The 20,390-nt window shown below is 35.2% G+C and overlaps 1 protein-coding gene across 1 annotated transcript in view; it reads left to right on the forward strand.

Annotated features, from left to right (window-relative positions):
• LOC148947227 (protein big brother-like) overlaps positions 1 to 20,390 on the forward strand; it is a 105,213-nt gene that overhangs the window by 65,756 nt on the left and 19,067 nt on the right. The window contains exons 4-5 of the mRNA XM_089097329.1: positions 15,512 to 15,628; positions 18,025 to 18,165. Of these exons, the coding sequence (XP_088953455.1) occupies positions 15,512 to 15,628; positions 18,025 to 18,165 (258 nt within the window). The remainder of the gene's footprint in view (positions 1 to 15,511; positions 15,629 to 18,024; positions 18,166 to 20,390) is intronic.

Genomic DNA, 20,390 nt, shown 5'->3' on the forward strand with positions numbered 1-20,390 from the left:
GCCGAAATAATCCCATAAAATGGATAAAACGGTTTCGCCCAAATAATCCCTAAACGTAATTTCAGCGTGTTCCTTTTGTTTGGCATCTCTGCGCTAACGCATTTCAAATTTCTAGGAAACCCTTTCCTACGTTAATCTCTTCATCTCATAAATTTTCCTAGCTAAACTATTAGGGTTTCGTTAGAATATCAATTTATCTCTCCGACTTAAAGCTCCGTGAAGCCGTATTTAAAAATGAATTTCTATCTCTTTAGACTCCCGCATAATTCTAAGATAACAAGTGATGTCAATTATAATTCCTGACACTAAAGATCAATGAAGCCCTATTTAAAAATAGAATAATAATTTTTCTCTCTGACCTAAAGAACGTTTATCCCTCAGACCTAAGATTAAAGAAGCCTTAATGTTTCTTAATTCTCCCCTTCGTGAATCAATAATTTCCCCTAGTGATTATGTAAATCAAGTTCTCAGGTTAGGTTATCCAAACAATCTCATAACATTCGCGTCGAGCATGTCCATTCTCACTGACAACGAACAGACATAAATCATCCATATAACAGACATGAAAAACATCAAATAAATCGAACAACACACATAACCATCCATGAAAACAGACATAAATGTGAGAAAGTTCATGTTTTTCAAATTCTCACTGACAAAAACCATAATACATTAATAATTCGATGTTGACATCCGAGAAAACATCAAACAAATCAAACAACACACATAACCATCCATTAAAACAGACATAAATGTAAGAAAATTCCTATTTTCCCAATTGAAAAAAGTCCTGTTTTTTCATTCTCACTGAGAAAACCATATACCAGACATGAATTGCCTGTTTACATCCAAAAATGTGACAAAGTTCCTTTTTTTTCATTCTCACTGACAAAAACCATTAAACATCCATGAAAAACATCAAATAAATCGACCAACACACATAACCATCCAAGAAAACATACATAAATGTGACAAAATTCCTGTTTTTTCATTCTCATTGACAAAAAACCATAAACCACGTGGTTCTCGTGCTCATATATGGTGTTAAAAAAAGTTGTAGGTGGCAGCAGGGTGTTCTCGTGGGGGCTTTAGGGTCACTTCTACTCTCCGCTCATCGTTTTCGTGACCCTGTCCATGGGTGAAGGCCATGGTTATGTCCTATAAGGGCAATTTTTGGGAGGCGGTTTGGCTTCATTCACTTGACGCGCTGTTGATGCTTTTTTGATTTTGTTGAGAATGGTTTCAGTAGACTGGAACCTTCAGGGCATTTTGATATTCATGATGCGGTCACTGTATTTGATTCTCGCAATGCGGCCAGGGCATCTCATCTCGAATTCTAGGATTTTTTTTTCGTCATCGGGTTTGAGTATCCGTGTTTTGTATCAATAGTATGGTGGTGAATAGCAAAGTATAATCACCTACGGAAAAAGTACTGACAAAACCTATCCTCTCCACACAAAAAAGTGACCCTTTGTATACCTATGCGAACCTGGCAACTAAATAGCGTAGTTACACAATTCAATACAACTTTCCCGGTCACTCGTCGCCTGAATCACGCTCTAGCATAATTTATTGGCTGGGAGCAAAGTACTTTCGCTCGGAGCGATTAAGTAGTACAACATTTTGCATCTAGAGGCGCTGAGGTACGCGGGGTCACTTTTGGAGAGTTTTGTCAGTACTTGTTCCGTAGGTGATTATACTTTGGTGGATAGGCTATGGAATAGAAGCGATTTGTGCTTGTTGGAAAGATGGTTGATTTTCCAGAGGTTGGCTAGTCTTTGGAATCTAGAGCTAGCAAGTGCAAGTCGTCATTTATCTCAGAGCTATGGCTGTTAGGAGAGTAGGCTACCCAAGTTCAAGAACTGGTCCGCCATTTCAAGTTGTCCGAGTGTGGGGACGAATCAAAAAAATAAGAATGAGCTTTTTCTATTTACACTGCAACAAACAAATTCTTGACATGATTGTCACCCAAACAATTTTCGCAGAATAGCAGAAGGCGGGTAAAGTCGTGATTTATGAGTGGCAGTTTGGATTAAAAGATAATCAAACGCCTATATAAAAGGGTATTCCATTAAGCAAAAAAATATGTACTCAGTAAAGTTTCTTTAGGACAAGATGTTTAAATGAGTTACTAATTTCCTTTCCGCTCAATTTGTCCTAAATTGGTGTCTACAAACTTGCAAGGGAGTGCAATTTCTCACTGATAATTAATGAAACTGATAATTAAATAAACTATTTAAATTAATGAATCTTGTGCTGTTAATGAAACAATTATTGAATTTTTTCAATTAATAGAAAACTAATTTTGTTTCATAATTTGAATAAGAAGTGTCCAGGCCTATTCAGGAAAACTTAGGATTTTGGGGGAATTCTGCTGCCCCAAGTATGACTATAACTTACATTTTATGATAATTAATAAAATGAGGGTAAAAATTCCATTTCAGGGATATAAATGTCAAACCTTGGATTTTATACTGTTCAAGTTTAAAAGTTATTTCCCTGTAGTCCCCCCCCCCCGTTTTCATGCTTCAGTCACCTATTTTGCTTTATGTGATTTTGATGCTTTTTTTGATTTTGTTGAGAATGGCAGGGTTGCCACCCTGACCTGGAAGAATTTATTAAATCGGAAAGGAAAATTTACTAGATCGCATCTGTTTTTACTAAATGCTCAAAAAAAAATTTGCACGTGCGGCTATGCCGCACGCGCAAAATTTCCATCAACCATCAAGCATCGATTTTTACTATAGGAGGATATTCAATACAATTTTCACAATCTTTTTTCCTTTTTTTCTTCTTTTTTTCTCTTTTCCTCTTTTCTTTCGTATTCATAGTATGATTGAATATATATATATATATATATATATATATATATATATATATATATATATATATATATATATATATATATATATATATATATATATATATATATATATATATATATATATATATATATATATATATAATGTTACATTTCTACTTACTTTTAATTTCTCTCAGCAGGCTCCTCAGTTTAAAAATAAAAATTTTTAAACTGAGAAGATTCACCTAATCACCTTGGGTGGTTGGCTTTTGTTTTGATTCCAATAGATTCGCAATCATCACAAATACAAGTGTCATTATAGCTTCATTTTTAGTTGGTAAGATTTGATACACAGAAAGCTGATTTTGTCGACCTTTAGACGTCGGAAGTGAATTGTCTGTTTATGAAAATAGGTGACCATTTTGCCATCACTCGATACCTGGGACTCAGGTTTATTCGTCTATCGAATTACATTTAAAAAAAATTACTTTATATTACCTTTTTATGACTAATACTTTAAAAATATGTCAGAAACATACAAAAATAAGCAAAATTCCACATTTCTTTAGAAAGATCATTTTTACAGATTAATCTTTAAGAAAAAGTTTGAGCAATATTATAGTTTTGGTTCGTTGAATGATATATTTGAAACTGAAGAATCCAACGATATAAGTATCTAGTTCTTTCAGTGCCAGCTACATATGTAGACTTGTCGCAAAATCGCATGTTTCACAGGGAGCATTAAATTTGAAAGCACATTGATTTTTAACAGCATTTGCCTTCTCCTTGTTTGATTATTTGGAAAGTCCATGCCTTGTGACAGCCTAAATTGAACCCCAGGTCCTTTGTTTCCAGGCAGAGATCAATCCACTCTGTCACCAAAGGGGTTTGAAAGAGTCTCTTAGCCACCGCACTGAGGTAACTATCATTTTTGGCATTATGCTCTCATAATGGTACTTGTCGGTTATTGGAAACATATTCAAGAATTACGCTTAGGTTACATCTCAGAAAACCGGTTTCATAGCTACAAGAACAAGTGATGGATGATAAAATGCATTGGATTTAGACATATGAAACAAAGAAAAGAGAGGATATAAATAAATGAAAAATCAAATAGGCGAGTATAAGAATTATATAATTTGGGCTATATATTTGCAAATTAGAGGGGATCGGGGTTATATTAGGTTACGTTAGGTTTCCATAATTTCGTTTCTAAGGTATTATTTTATCTTCATGTTTAGTTATTTTTCACTAGGATTAATCTAACTTTACTTTTTGGGTGTGTTTCCGATAACCAACAAGTACCGAATATTCCATTAAAAAAAAAAACAATCAAAATGTTATTAACCCAGGCTCAACACGTCACCCATGTTCCATACTATGGTATCTGCCAAAAATCGGACCTTGGATTTATTTACTTTTAAATAGAAATTTTCATAATTCTGAGAATACCTCTGAGAATCTGAATGCTTCATTCTGATAATGCCTACCTAAATGACTTTAATATGTATTTTTATTTTATTCAGAATAGAGAAAACCGATATCGGATTCTTGGCAGATCCGATAGTGTGGAAGATGGACAAGGATTAGGAGTTAACGCCAGCGTGCATGAGTTACAGCGTTTTGAATTTTGAACATAAAGGGTTTTGATTTTGAACACCCAACTATCACAAGATATTAACCTTTAAGATTAATACTTCCAGTAAATAGTAAACGAATTATAGAGTATTTTCACACCAAACACTAGCTTATTCAATAGCAGACACCAAAACTACTTAGCGATAAATTCACACGATGCTCTATTAACTTCTGTGGGTTTGAATATTGTAATGAAGGCAGGAAGGCAATTTTGCGTAATCAAGCCTCCTCAACGACCCATAATTAGTCTTATTTGGGCACAAGACTTCCGCTTTTTTATCAGCCTTGTTGTTAATAGTTGCACTTGGGGTATGGGGGCATGTGCCTCTAACGTTGCGTGTAGCATGCAGGAAAAAGTCTACTTGATAATCTTGATATTTACGCCATACAGTTCCGTTAGCATTTACCGTTTTAATGATGATAGTTTTTAAATGAAGTCACTATGAAACTACCTCGGTTCCTTTGAATCAGGAGGTATTATGAACATCACTGAACATTGCTAGAACATCTTTATAGAAAAATGAAAAACAGAAAAAGGACTTGGGCTTCTTTCTCGTTTTCCTTTTATACAATTTTTTCTTTCTTCGAGGGGTTCACAACCACTGATAACACAGGTTCACAGCCAAAAATAACTTAGGTATGAATCCCTTGATCTTTCAAATATTTCTGTAAGTGAGAAAAAGGGAACAAATTTTTGAAAAAATTATACATCTCAGTATCTTGAAAGACACAGAGAAGGTACCAGACTACAAAAAGTGGTACTGTTGCGCAAGGCCGTATCCAGGGGGGGGGTTACCCAGTTTGTACCCCCCCCCCCCTGAAATTTTTGACCGACTCGAAAATAAGTCGAAAATTAGTAAAACCTAGGTAAAAATCAGTAAAATTAGTCAAAAACTGAGTCAAAAATTAGTAAACTCCCCCCCCCCCAAAAAAAGTCAAAAATTAGTAAAATCCTCCCTGAACAAAAATCCTGGATACGGCCCTGCTGTTGCGCTTAATGATGCACACGAAAGAAGTCAAGTTTGGTTAATGCTAATAAAAAAATAGGATGAATATATAATAGTTTAGAAACAAATTTGGGCTATATATTTGCACATTAGGGGGTGGGGGTAAAGCAAAGGATATATTAAATACCTAACCTAACATAGGTACTCTCCCCCCTAAACCCCAAGAAATAAAAGTTTAAATATTGTGAATTCAATGAGAAACCACGCTCTTCGATCAATTTAGATAGCAATTACCCGCTTTACGGGTCTCCATCACTACAGTCCTTCAACAGTCTATAGAGCTGTGTACCATTAAGCGCAACTGTACCCAAAAAGTAGCAATAGATGGCTGGGCTTAGTTAATGCACTGGAATATTAGTCTCAACTATAATGAAAATGTAACGACCCTTTTGAATTAACACAATTACTGCATTAGAACATTTCCATACGAACTTTGCCTTATGCTTTCTTTCTCTCCCTCCCCCCTCTCTCTCTCTCTCTTTCTCTTTCTATCGTTGTTTCTCCTAAAAGAGCCAAAAAAATTTATTTAAATCTTAGGTTGGTCTTAATAAGGGACTTAAATAATCTTTTAGCCCCCCCCCTCCTGAAAAATCTTTTGGTCTCCTAGTACAAAAATTATTTTGGCACTTTCCCCTTTACCGAACAAAATCCTGGATATAGACCTGACATCAGGTCGCTGATTCTAAACGAAAATCAAAACATGGCAAGGATCTAAAAACATAACTATCGAGACTTTCATGTATCTTGAAATCAACATTTTTCCAGGGAATCACCCCCCTCTGAATTTAAATGCCACAAATTAAATCATACTCATTTGAAACTAGTAACAGCACGCGTTTTATAATAAAATCCTGACATATTTCAGTCATATTTCACCTGCCTGACTTTGTTAAAATAGGAAAAAATTCTATGAATTTCAAATAAGTTACATGCCCCTTTACTAAATTTTACACATGACTCCTAAATTTCAAAATTCAGTGTCAAGATTTAACACGGCTGGTACACCCCGCCGAGTCTTTGTTGCAATCTTTCACGGTAATTCACAAATTGAATTCAATGTGTCAACCCTTTCAGCTTCTGCTACCGTTGTGATATTTCATTCACATAATTATCAATATAGAAGGCACGAGACGTATTTTTAAAAGGCTTTTTCATGTAACTTCACGCCAAAACGTCAACCAGTGAAATTTAAAACACAGTTTTTAAGTGTGATTTTTGATCTAGATATCAATCGATTCATTAACTTTAATGTATATATATATATATATATATATATATATATATATATATATATATATATATATATATATATATATATATATATATATATATATATATATATATATATATATGATATATATATAGTATATATATATATATATATTATATGTATATACGCAAGAAGTGAAGTTTGGTTAATGCTAATGAATAAAACAAAATGGGATGAAAATACAATAGCTTAGAAACAAATTTGGGGTATATATTTGCACATTATGGGGATGGGGGGTAAAGCATAGCATATATTAAATACCTAACCCAGGTAAATTTTTTCATATAGACTAACAGGGTACCCCGTAAGGCTCTAAGGGTGGAAAATGATGTAAAGGGCAACTTACAGCATATCCGTAAGTATCTCCTGATTAAAAATTTTTGATAATATAAAACATTAATTTTTTGATTATTTTGAGAGAAATATTATTCTAATCATTGACTGGGGTACAGGATAATTCTGTGCAGTTAATAGTTTCCACTGTCATTCACGCAGATACGTCCAGCAATAAAAAAAAGTAATCACAATTTCAGCCTACGAGTGCATCGCGTAAAAAGCTGGAGAATGGAAAAAATTCCAGCCTATGAATCGATCAAACAAAGAAAAAAGTAGAAAAAAGTCCATCTATCTTAAACGTCTAAAAATTTAGAAAAAATGATTTTTCTTATTGTTTTCTGTTGGATAATCCGCCTCATGTCTATACCACTCGTCCCTTTTCTTCAAATTTCACATGTGACTAAAAATACGGTACTGACCGACGACGCAGGGATCTTTGCAGTTATTAAATAAAAAAAACAAGTTTTTTTTAGCTGAAAGTAAGGAGCTACATTAAAACTTAAAATGAACAGAAATTGTTCCGTATATGAAAGGGGCTGTCCCCTCCTCAATGCCTCGCTCTTTACGCTAAATATTTTTATTGTTTTAAAAAATAAAGTTGTGTGACAGAGTCAAGCTTTAGCGTAAAGAGCGAGGCATTGAGAAGGGGACAGCCCTTTCATATACGGAATAATTTCTGTTCATTTTAAGTTTTAATGTCGCTCCTTACTTTCAGTTAAAAAAAACTTGTTTTTTTAATTTAATTTCTGAACATTTTTGAAAATGCAGCTTTGATTTTGGCTCACCGTATATGAATAATTAAAACAAAATTTGCAAATTAATTTTACTTTTTTGGCTAAATGACTTTCCCGAAATTTTGTTCTAACGTAACTTACAAATTAACTTACGTACCGAATTTCTACGTTCTTATGTTTTATTACGTTTATTACGGAGTCTGCCCCCTAGTCAATACCTCGCTCTTTACGCTGAAATTCGAATTTTGTTCGCATCACAAACCCCTGAATCACAAAGGCCGGTTAATTAGAATAGATAGCTCTTTTGAAAGTATTAAAAAAAAACTTTAGCGAAAAGGGCAAGGTATTGACTAGGAGGCGAACCTCATATACGTAATAATTTCTGTTTGTTTTAAGTTTAAATGTTGCTCCTTACTTTTAGTTGAAAAAACTAGTTTTTTTTAAATTTAATTTCTGATTGTTTTTTAAATAATGCTGGGAAATCCGGCGCCCCTTTCATAGAAATGTCCCTTCCCCCATGGAAGGATCCTCCCCCGTAATCCCCTCCTCCGACACCCCGCATCAGAAAAAAATCCTTCCTGAAACGCCTTTATACTTCCCATTATCCAATACTATATGTAAACAACGGGCAAAGTTCATAACTTCCAGCCCTTCCCCTGGGAACTGTGGGGGATTAAGTCATCCTCAAAGACCTATTTATTGGATTTTCGACTATGCTGAACAAAATGGCTATCTCAAAATTTTGATCGGGTGACTTTGGGAAAAAATGAGCGTGGGAGGAACCCTACTGTTGAGGTTTCAAGCTCCTATGAACAAAAAAGTGGAATTTTTGCATCTTCTGCCACAAGAAAGATCACGCATGCGTGTTTATTTGTTTATTCGTTTGTTTTCCTTGGGGGTGATCGTACCGAACCAGTGATAGTAGAAGATCGGGAGAGGGCTCATTTGATCAGAAATGAAAAGTTCTAGTGCCCCTTTTGGGTGACCAAAAATATTGGAGGGCTGCTAGCCCCCCTCCTACGCTCATTTTCCCCAAAGTCGCCCCATCAAAATTTTAAGATAGGCTTTTTTTCAGCTTAGTTGAAAAATCTAATAACTATATCTTTGAGGATGACTTGACCCTCCACAATCCCTGGGGGAAGGCCTGAAAGCTATGAACTTTGCTCATTGCTTACATTTACCATTGGTTATTGGGAAGTATACAGACGTTTTTCAGGGGGGAATTTTTCTAGGGTAGGGTGAGGGAGGGTTTTATGGGAGGATCTTTCCCTGGAGGAATTTTGCGTGGGAGAAGGGAATTTTTCATGGAGGGGGAGCCAGGCTTCAAAGCATTATTTAAAAAGACGATCAGAAATAAATAAAAAAAAACAAGTTTTTTTCAACTGAAAGTAAGGAGAAGCATTAAAACTTAAAACGAACAGAAATTATTAAGTATATGAGGGGGGTTGTCCCCTTCTCAATACCTTGCTCTTTACGCTACAGTTTTTTTAGAACTTTTTAGAAATCTTTAAATGAGCTTGTCAAACAGTTCATGGTAACGGGTCAATAGTAAGCAAGACTCTAAAAATGTAGTTTAGTATAAATAAGCATCAAACGAATTAGCTTATTATGCTAATTTCAACTATATAAGATTCGTTAAGTTCAGTATTACCCATCAAAGGTTTCGACCCTGAGAAAATTTTCCCGATTTTTCAAAAAGGGGGAAAACATCCCCTAAAAATCAAGGAATTTTAATAAAGACTATATCATCAGATTAAGCGTATCAGAAAACCCTACTGTAATGGTTTCAAGCTCTCATCTGCAAAAATGTGGAATTTTGTATTTATTGCCAAAAGAACGATCACGAATGTGTGTTTATTTGTTTGTTTTTTGTTTTTTGCGATTTCCTCCTAGGGGTGATGGCATCGAACCAATAGCCCTAAAATATCGGTAAAGAGCTCATTCGGACGTGCATTAGAAGTTTTAGTGCCCTTCATAAGTGACCAAACAGATTGGAGGGCAACCAGCCCCTCTCCCATCATCCTTTTATCCTCAAAGCCGTCCGATCAAAATTTTGAGATAGTCATTTTGTTCAGCATAGTTGAAAAGTCCAGTAACTACGCGTTTAGGGGTAAAATGACTCCCTACAGACCCTGAGTTGAGGTCTGTAAGTCATGAAATTTGTCCATTGCTTGCGCATAGTATTTGTTACTGGGAAGTATACAGACATTTCTTGGGGGGGGATTAACTTTATGCTGTGGGGATTTTGTGCGAGGAAGGAATTTTGCGGGAGGGGGTGAACTTTTCAGAGAAAATTTTACATTGGGGGATTTGCCCAGAATTACAGAATGCCATCTCCTAAATACCTTGCTCTTTACGCTAACGTTTGACTGTTTGTCCCAATTTTTTAAAAACGGCTCCTAAAACGCAGGGGCTTTTAATTAAAATAGAAAATTTCTTAAATGATCAAACCTTTAGAGTAAAGAGCAAAGTATTGAGGAGAGGGGCAACCCCTTCATATATGGATTAATTTCTGTTCTTTTTCAGCTTTATTGTTGCTCCTTACTTTCAGCTGAAAAAACTTTTTTTTTTTTTTAATTTAATTCATAGGCAAGACCCAAGGTTATAAATATGCTTTCACTGCTGAAAAATTGTCTTGCATGCGTAGTAGAGCGTTCGCTTTGCTGAAAACATAAAATATGAAGTCAAAAATTTTGACCATGATTGAAGAATTCAAATATTTTGGCAAAACTTTTGGAGAATTTACCGAAAGTCATTTAAAAGAGCAGAAAATTAGGAGAAACATGGTAATCGAGTAGGCTATATTTCGACTGTCATTTTTTTTCCATTTTCTGAATTCAAATATTTAAATTTTTATAGTTATAATTTTCCTCAAACAGAACTCATGCCAAAAAATATAATTTGAATACTAGTGAGATATGTTTATTTTCTATAAATCTGCCGGACGATTTAGCGTCAGAAGATATCGGAAGGACATGAATATGAATGACCGATACTTTGTTAAATATATGAAAATTCTGGCTTTGGATTTGACATAAATGATTGAAGGTCAGCAAACCGATTTATTTGTCTTCTGTGTTTTCAGTGAAGTGCTCAATCTCCCAAAAAGTAAGAAAGCGTTTGGCATGTACAATTCAATAAACATATTCTATTAGCTTTGGGTAACTTCTATGTGCATTTAGATTTACTTTTGTTCTTTCAGTCAAGAATTTTTGTTTCATGCAATGTGGCTACAGGACTGTATTGAATATTTGAACATCTTTCTTTCTTTCTTTTTTACAATATGGGAAAAGATTTAAAGGACCTAACTGAAATGCAGAAACAAGAATTATTATTATTCCTGAATTCCTTTTCAAGTGTGAATCGCTTTCATTTTCTCGGTCATTTCGGAAAAACGGAGCGACAAATTTGTAAATTCAAATCCCTCACTCGAACAAGAGAACTCATAATACGGAACATTGAACTTCAGCTAAGGATGCATCTTCTTAATGAGAAAGATACAAAAGATCATGCTGCGAGACACGCAGGAGACTTTTTAAAAGCATCTGTTCAAGTTCAGATGAGTGTAAAATAGTGATGGCACACGTACCAGTATAATGGGTGGTCCATTCGGGTATGGAATTCAGTGATTTGAAACGACAAGACCCTGTGCTATGATTACTTCGCTTGACTGGTAATCTCTCTAATCGACTCAATTTGTTGCTTGCCTTTTTGTTAGGTTTCATCTTGCCCCTGAAGTTTCCAAGTACGTATGTAACACATTTCAATAGTTCTGGGTTGATTGATATCAACATAGGTCCGTATGCAGACAAGCCCCCCCCCCCTAGAAAAATATCTCTAGATGTTTGTTCTTTTCTCCGCAAAAGCGTGAATTTGGCATGTAAATTTCCTTTTTCCATTGTATTTACACCGCACCTCTAAGAAATTTACCCCCCCCCCAAACAAATATCCCACATACGCGCTCGGACCACCGTATTAGAAAAGAAGCTGAACTGAATGGTATGAATGCAGGAAAGTCTAGCTGGCCAATGCAGGATAATCAAACGGTTGAAATACGTATTAAATACTTTATTCCCTTCTCGAATGATTGATACCAGCATAGTTGCGCTCGTAGGAAGAGGAAAATCCCTTTCTTCAACTCCAGATTATTCACATCAGTTTCCCTCATAATTTCCTATATTTATCATGTACTTTGCCCGTATCTGCTATTTCTAGATTCAGCCCATCCCCCCCCCCCGGTTCAGCAAAAAATATCCAGCACATGAACCTATATCGTCATATTACAAAGTAAGCTGACCTGAATGGTATATATAAGATTTTATGCCAACTATATTAATAATAAAGGAATAAACAATAAGATTTATTGGGAAAAAATGGTCCCTTTAAAATTGTTCTGGGTCTTATTGGACAAATAGCTTTAAGAGCTTTTGAACAGCAAATTTTTAGCAAACAAAAGGTCCACCAAGCAAATATTGCACAAAGAGAGAAGAAATAGAGTACAGATTGAACGATTCAATATTCTGACTGCGTTAAGGTAAAAAATAAGGTAAATCAATAAGGTAAGAAATACGGCATTGGACTTTACAGTCCCTTGCGACGGTGCTGATTTCCGTTTACTGGCCCTTTCAACCAGGAAGCGTAATAGGAGGGTCGGGGGCAGCCATACTGTGCTTTCGCACACCCTTCCTATTTACCTTCTCTAGATTTCTCCAGGTACCCATTTAAGGCTGGTTCGACTCTGGCTGAGCTTGCAGAGTCCCGCAACTGACCCCCGTTCCAAATCATATAACCAGCGGCACCAGAAGTCTATCGTGCTAACCACTCGGCTACCCATTGCTATGGCCCACTGAATAGTAACTTGCATATGTTGTTTCAATGAATAGAATAGATTGAAAAATGTTTTTTAAAGATCTAGAAGGGAAATTTTGTTCGTTTTTTTTTCTATTTTTTTTTACCATTCTAGCCTTACCCCAAATAGATTGCTTTCCCTCCGCGAACGCATTACGTGAATTGCTTGCCGGAAAAACAGTTTTGATTATTCTAAAAAAAAATATTTGAACTAGGTGAATAAAACATTATTTGCCAAGAGATAATTTTTATAAAACACAAGGTTCCAAAATGAGATAAATTGGTGGAAAATACAAAATAGCAAGCAATCCATACAGAAATCTAGACAAATTAGTAAAAAAAATCGTTAAGTCGAAGAATTTTTTTTATGCATGCACCGTTCCTTCCTTCCCCACTCCCAGCCCCAATGCCCGTGAGCAGGGTTGCCACCCTGACCTGGAAGAATTTACTAAATCGGAGAGGGAAAATTTACTAGATCGCATCTGTTTTTACTAAATGCTCAAAACCATCACCATCGCACCATCAAGTATCGATTTTTACTATAGGAGGATAATCAGTACGATTTTAACAATCCTTTTATCCTTTTTTCTTCTTTTTTTCTCTTTTCTTTCGTTTGCATAGTGTGATTGAAAATTCCGGAAACCTGCAAGTTCAAAAATCTTTTTTTTTGAATATTTGGATATACTACTGGATAGGCTTCATATTCCAGATGCGGTGTATGCAAGACGTCAAACACTAGTCTGGAATATTGGATTCTGGAAATTCTGCTGGTGGAGCCCGGCTTTTAATTTATCAATGTCCTTCAGGTCATAAAATTCAGATATATTGAAAAACTAAAAAACAATCAACGAAGACAAACAACTACAACTCATCACGAAGCAATTCAGGTGATGAAGTGCTAAGAATCTGAGGTGTGTTTGAAAGTGACGGCTTTTGAAATTTGTCCCCTAGTTTCCGTTTTTAGGTTAGAAATCTAAACCTTTCAATTTTACATTTTTAGGAGGAAATTTGCCAGTTTTAAAACACTAATTGGGCTGGTCTTTAAATTCGGGATAAGCTGCTTACAAAGATGTCTGGCAGATTTTAAAGCAATTAATTTATGATTATTTTTTTAATTTATTTTTTCTGGATTATTTCTCGTTCGTATTCTAGGGAATCAAAACCCGATTTAATCTATGTCACTTCAAAACGGAAACGACGTAATCGGCTACCGGTTTAGTTGTAAAATTATGTAAGTTAAAAAGTACATCTGAAATTAGACTAGGGCTGCCAAGAAAAAGATAACTTATATAACATACAATAATTAGTTGAAAAAAATACCATTTTGTCAATAGTCTTCAGGTCAGGTGAATCATACAAATTTAATAGTAAAAAGAAAAACATGTAGTCATAATTAAAAAAGTCGCACTTAAAAGGCTTTACTCGTCCTCGTCCTCATCCGAATTTAAAGCATCGACTATTGTCGAATTCTGACTCAAGGGGTCCACCTGTTTCCATTTCTTGGTAGCCCGAGTCAAATCGCTGGGGATCACCCTGTCATGGACTCCTCTTGACGACCTGAGGAAAGTTGTTTTGTTTTCAAAAGGGCCGAAACAGTTGAGATATTTAGCTTATTCCGATTTTTGGTTTTTATGACGGACAAAATCGAGAACTGTGTCTCTGCTCCAGCACTTGAATGGGGCAAGCTGCAGAGAGTCAGAAAGAACTTTGGCAAGTATTGAAACAGTTCATTTCCAGCAGCGTCTTTAAAAAGGGACAAAGCTTTCCAAAATTTGCATGGATTTTCGAGGTCCAACTGTGAAACGTGACGGAGAATCGTTTTCCTCCGAGATCGTTTTCCTCCGTTTTCCTCCGTTTAATTAACGCAAATTCAAGTTTGCGTCAATTAAACTTGCTCATAACGCAAGTTTATCGGATCAACCTATTTTGCCCCCCCCCTAATTTTTTTTTTTCGGATCCATCTATTTTGCCCCCCCCCCCCATAAAAAAATTCTGGATCCACCCCTGTGCTGACTGAAACCATATGTCATCTCACTCTGAAGAGAAGAAGCACTCAAATTCACGGCATTCACCTAACACAGTGGCCAGCAGCCATTTTAGTTAAGAGACTCAAATATAAACAATGGAATGATTATTTAATATCTGACAACAATAAATGTTTGTTAATGTATCAAACCTATATCATAGCATTAGACCTTGACTAAATTACGAGTGCCCCACCCGCAATTGCCCCCACCCACAAATATTGCTATTTACGTTAGTTCTACCCTATGATTAAAGGACGATAAACTTTTTTTCTACAAGTAAAATGAATCATTTTCTGCAATTCTGAAAAAAAAGATAACTTTCACTGCTTTCAAAGTTTGGTAACTACATTTTTTTGGCATATTATGGAGTGATAACTGTTTCTTAACACGTATATATATTATGTGGTTGGCTTTTGTTTTGATTCCAATAGATTCCCAATCATCACAAATCCAAGTGTAATTACAGCTTCATTTTTAGTTGGTAAGATTGATACACAGAAAGATGATTTTGTCAACCTTTAGACGCCGGAAGTGAAGTGTCAGTTTATGAAACTAGGTGACTGCTTGTCTGTCTCTTTAAGAGACAGAAAAGCAAAAATTGTAAATTGTCATATATTTACGATATTGTTTTTCCCTGAATTCATTGAAAATAAAAAAAAGTTTTGTTTACTATAAATCATGACTTTTTACTAGTTTTTACTAGATTTCGGGAAATTTACTAGATCCTCTAAATTTACTAGATTTTTTTTTATTAGATCTAGTAAAATCCTACTGACGGTGGCAACCTTGTCCGTGAGACTAATTGTATCGACTACGGGGCATCAACTAAAAACAGAACTATGTTTTAGGTCCATTTCCGATCACGTTTCATTTTGAACGGAGTTTGTGTTCGATGGCGTGGATGGATCGACCAGGATAGACTAGATGGCGTAGGCTGCTTAGAGTTTGACGAAGATTCGGCTAAGGTAAATTTTTATATACGAAATTCTTTTTTAGACTTGGTCACAAGCACCCTATTTTATATTCAAAAAATTATCTGTTGCGTAGAATTCAAGATTGGTTAAAACAAGTTTATAACAAATTGCTGATTTTTTGTTCAACTTTTTTTAAGTAGGCTCCAATTTACGCTTTTACCATTGAATCTGAAATAACCGCTGCTAATTTAATTATAACCAAACTACAAAAAGCGTTATTTGGGGAAGCATAGCGCATGCTGCACATGCTTCTTGTTTTCGAGAGATGACAGGAGAACCCTGAAAGTACCAAAGACATTGAAATAAAAACATTTCAGCCCCACCCCCTGAACCTATCTTAGGTCCATCTAAAAATTTTCCGGTTGTCCTTTCAAAATTATAAAGTTTTTAGTGCAGTATTATATTTCGTGAGTGTTGTGACCTTAAACCGTGGATATAAATAAGCAATACAAATAAGTACACAGTTAAAAAGTCTAGAACTGTGTGCTTGGTTGTAAGTTGTTTTGGCCAAGTATTGAATTTTATTTGTAATTGGGAGCTGGTTTATCATAAATATCTGGCTAGACAAAAGTTTGGATATTAATTTCTGACTAGACCTGCAAGTAAACGCCACTCTAAGTAAAATAGTATTCAAATGCAGGTCTGGCAACACTTCCATGCCTGAACATGCATGTCTTGTCAATCACTTGCTTAGGAACGAAATTCCAGCCAGACATGTGTTTGAACGCCAATCTTAAACATAAATGATAAATGTATTGCCAAAACGAACTTTCTGATTGGTCGAATTGAAAATTCTGGGTGCAGAGTTCTGGATTTTAGAGCTGGATACTAAGCTTGTTGCAGCCAAGCACCAAATTTTACATATAAAAGGGAACTTCCTGGGTATTTATGTCTTGATAGAAACAGCTCTAGACTTGTAGTCTAATTACTCTGGAAACCTGGAATTCCAGTCAGACACACATCTGAAGGGCAGTCTTGAGCGCAGATGATAAATGTAGTGAAAAAGAAGCTTCATGATTAGCACAATTTGAATCTCCTGACAAAAAATGTTCAACAAATATTCAAAAGCAGGCCCAGCAAGACTTCCATGTCTGGACATGCATGTATGACTAAACAGTTGCTCAGGCATGGAATTTCTGCAAAACACACATGTGAACGACAATCTTAAACACACATGATAAATACATGCCAAAACAAGCTTTCTTGCTTGTCGAATTTGAATTTCTTAATAGAGAGTTCTACACTTAAGAACTGGATGAGCTTGTTGTAGCCAAGCAGCAAAATTTACATATGAACTTGTCCTGGGAATTGGGAATTGCCTGTATATTGATGTCTGGATAGAAACACCTCTAGAACTGGAGTCTAACGAGACACGCATGTGAACACCGTTTAATTTAATAGAGTTTGAATTAGCCGCGATTGATTAGTATCTCTTATTCGTAAAACAGCGTTCACATCCATGTTTACTTAGACTTCAATGCCTTGACGTGTGTCCAACTAAATGTCCAGGCAGCTCTCATTTACACATAGAATTTGTGTTAGGCCGTGTAAAATAAAGTCAAGTATTCAGTTCTAGGGTTTAAAACTCTCAAGTTCTAGTTCTAGGGTCTATTTCCAGTTCTAGGGTCTGTATATGATTGTTTTCCAAAATCCCTTTTTCCTGGGTTTTACAGAAATGCTATTATCGCTCTAACAGCTTTCCCCTGAGTGCAAAAATTCATTTCTTGTGAATTCTTATAAGCTGGCTAGCCTGCCAAATTAATCGGCTTTCCAAACCACAGAGCAAAAATTGTACTTGTCCTTTTTTTCCTAAGCTGTTTGGTATTTTAATTTGTGTTGCTTTGTAATCCGCATCTATGTGACAGGGTAGGAGGTGGAGAAAGGATTGGTAGCAAGACAGAGAGCAAGAAAATGTGGTTCAGCAAGACAGCCAAGAGGAAACTTTTCCAAAGGGGGGAGAGTATCAGTGGTTTGGTTTTTACCAGGATTTTAATGGGAGTGGTTCTTGTATCAATTCTTTTTATAATTAAAAAGTAAATTCTTGTTTCTCCTGGAGCTATCATCCCCCTCGCCCCTGCTCGGTGGTACTATGCTGAAGATGCAGTGTTTTGCGCAGGTGGATGGTCTGACCAAATCAATGTACCAAACTCAATGCAAACCACATTTTTGATCGAGCATTTAACATCTAAACTAGTATAAAGTAGTTGAAATGGAGAGCTTGCAAGGAATTCTAGTCTGTGAGAAAAAACAGGATTCAGGATTCCCCTACAATTTAAATTTGGCATCTTTTTTTTAATTACTTCAATTTTAAAAAAGTTGTTTGTGATGTGCCATTCCTAAAGAATCAAGCCTAAACGAAATTAACTTTGCCCGTTTTGCCCAAATAGGTCGAAGACACATATCGACGAGACCAAGTGGAAAGGTTTAATCAGAGATTGAGAGAATTTGAGGAAGAACAGAGAGCCTTTCGAGCAGCGCATCATGGGCATATTCTTGGAGATAGAGGAGACCCTCATGCTGAAATGGATGTGAGTTTAAATGTATTTTTTTTTCATAAATTTCTCTATTGAATCATAAAAGACACTCAATAGTCACTTACAATATATATATATTTATCCCCACAGAACACTATATTTATGTAGAGGAGGTGACAATGTCCCCCTCCTCTAAATTTTTGCCCCTCCCTTTCCCCTCTATTTTGGAAAATTATTTGTTTTCTGTTATTGAAAAACATTTTTGGGTGATTCCCCCTCCCCCTGGATTGAAAAAAAAATTCTGCCCACACTCCACCCTCCTTCCTACATTTCCGTGATTTGGCACTCCTGTTTTTACTGACTAATCAGCAATTTGATAATTTTTCCTGCATCTCGTAAAATAGTGTGTGACTTTGTTAGTCCTTTTTGGCTCATTTCATAAAATATAGCCAAAATATAGATATCATAAATATAGAATCATAAAATATAGACTTTGTTAGTCCTTTTTGGCTCATTTCATAAAATATAGCCAAAATATAGATACCATAAATATAGAATCATAAAATATAGACTTTATTAGTCCTTTTTGGCTCATTTCATAAAATATAGCCAAAATATAGATATCATAAATATAGAATCATAAAATATAGACTTTGTTAGTCCTTTTTCGCTCATTTCATAAAATATAGCCAAATATCTCCGTCATATACGTCGTGTTTTTTTGTAAAATAATTTTAAATATTTTTTCGTGAAATTACTTGCAATTCGATTTCATTTTTTATGCTTTCTTTTTTGTCTTAATTATGTAGTCTAGATTATAATGTTTTTACGTACGATTGTTTTTCCCATAAAAATCTTTAAAGTATATGTTTTAGGATATGCGGTGTTTTTTAAGGTTTTTTGACTAACTAGCAAGGTTTTTGTCTCTCGGGACTTGGCAGTGCTCTTCTGGAACAACTTCTTATACTGAAATTAAAATTGAAGTCGGAATTTCCCTATTTCTCATAGTTACCATTCCCTTTTTAATTTTTATAAATTTACCTAAAAGTCCATATTATGAAAAAAAATGAAATTAGCAAGAACTGAGGAGAGTTGAAAAATTATGGCAAAGTTTTAAAATTAAGCATGAAAATGTGTTAGAAAGTGCAATAAATATTCTTGATAGAAAAAAAAATTCGGAAAAAAAGGTGTAAGGTGCCAAAACTTCTGCCAAAAAAGAAACACCACAAAATTGGTTGGGGGTCATTTTTTTTTTTTTAATTGATTCAAAAAAGTTAGATTGGTAAAGCCTTGCGAATGCAACTAAACTGCCGACTCTATGCAAAAAAATTGGGTGCCATTATATATATAGAATAGCCAACATGCTTAAAGATCTTCAACTGAGCCAGTATGAAACGTTACAGTTGGAGAAATCTTGCTAAGAAATTGTAAATTTTTCCGGAATTGATTGTTCTTGTGGTCCTTTTATTTTCCACGTGTACGTGATTTCATCCAGGAGATATAGAAAATAGAAATATAATGAGACGAGAGGCACAAACACAACGGGGGAGGTATTATAATAAATCTAAATATTACCAATCATTGAAAAATATTAAAATAGACAGTGATTTTATTTATTACATTATTGCAGTCTGTGGTGACACATTGGACTTTCTCTGTTTGGCAATAAGGGCCCGGGGTTCAATAGCTGCTGCTGCAGCACCGACAGAATGGCCTTTGCAGAAATTGCCCCGCCGTGTTTTTGAAAAATACTTTTTTGGTATTTTCATTTTTATACTGCTCTCTCCTTTTTATATTTTGAAACAAACGATTTTTAATGTTTATAAAAAAAAGGATCGTTGCCCCCACCCCCCTACATTTTTGTGAATTGGTGCCCTTTAGCACACATTTACAGTTGCAAGAATGATAAAGGAGTATATATATATATGGTTCAGTTATAGGGATTGTAAAGGTGGAATCTAAAGGTCCAGACAATATCATTCATAAATATAAACAGTCTGATAAGGATATCTTTATTAGAAGTTGAGAAAACTATTATAAAGTCTCGTGCGGACTTGACTTATCCAATTACTTTTGATAAAATTGTAGGATGTTCGTACTTGGTAATAAGATTGTCCATAACAAGACGTGTAACCTATTAGAACTATTTTCAGGTTTAAGAACAATTGGGATGAACTCAACCAGGGACACCAATTTGTGCCCTTCAGTTTTTGGAAGATACTTTTTTCGTATTTTCATTTAAAAAAATCAAAAATAGCGGAATACCACGATTGCAATCA

The sequence above is a fragment of the Artemia sp. Qi Xiang Cuo genome, chromosome 11 (genome assembly GCF_049724085.1).
Source record: "Artemia sp. Qi Xiang Cuo chromosome 11, ASM4972408v1, whole genome shotgun sequence".
Classification (NCBI taxonomy): domain Eukaryota; kingdom Metazoa; phylum Arthropoda; class Branchiopoda; order Anostraca; family Artemiidae; genus Artemia; species Artemia sp. Qi Xiang Cuo.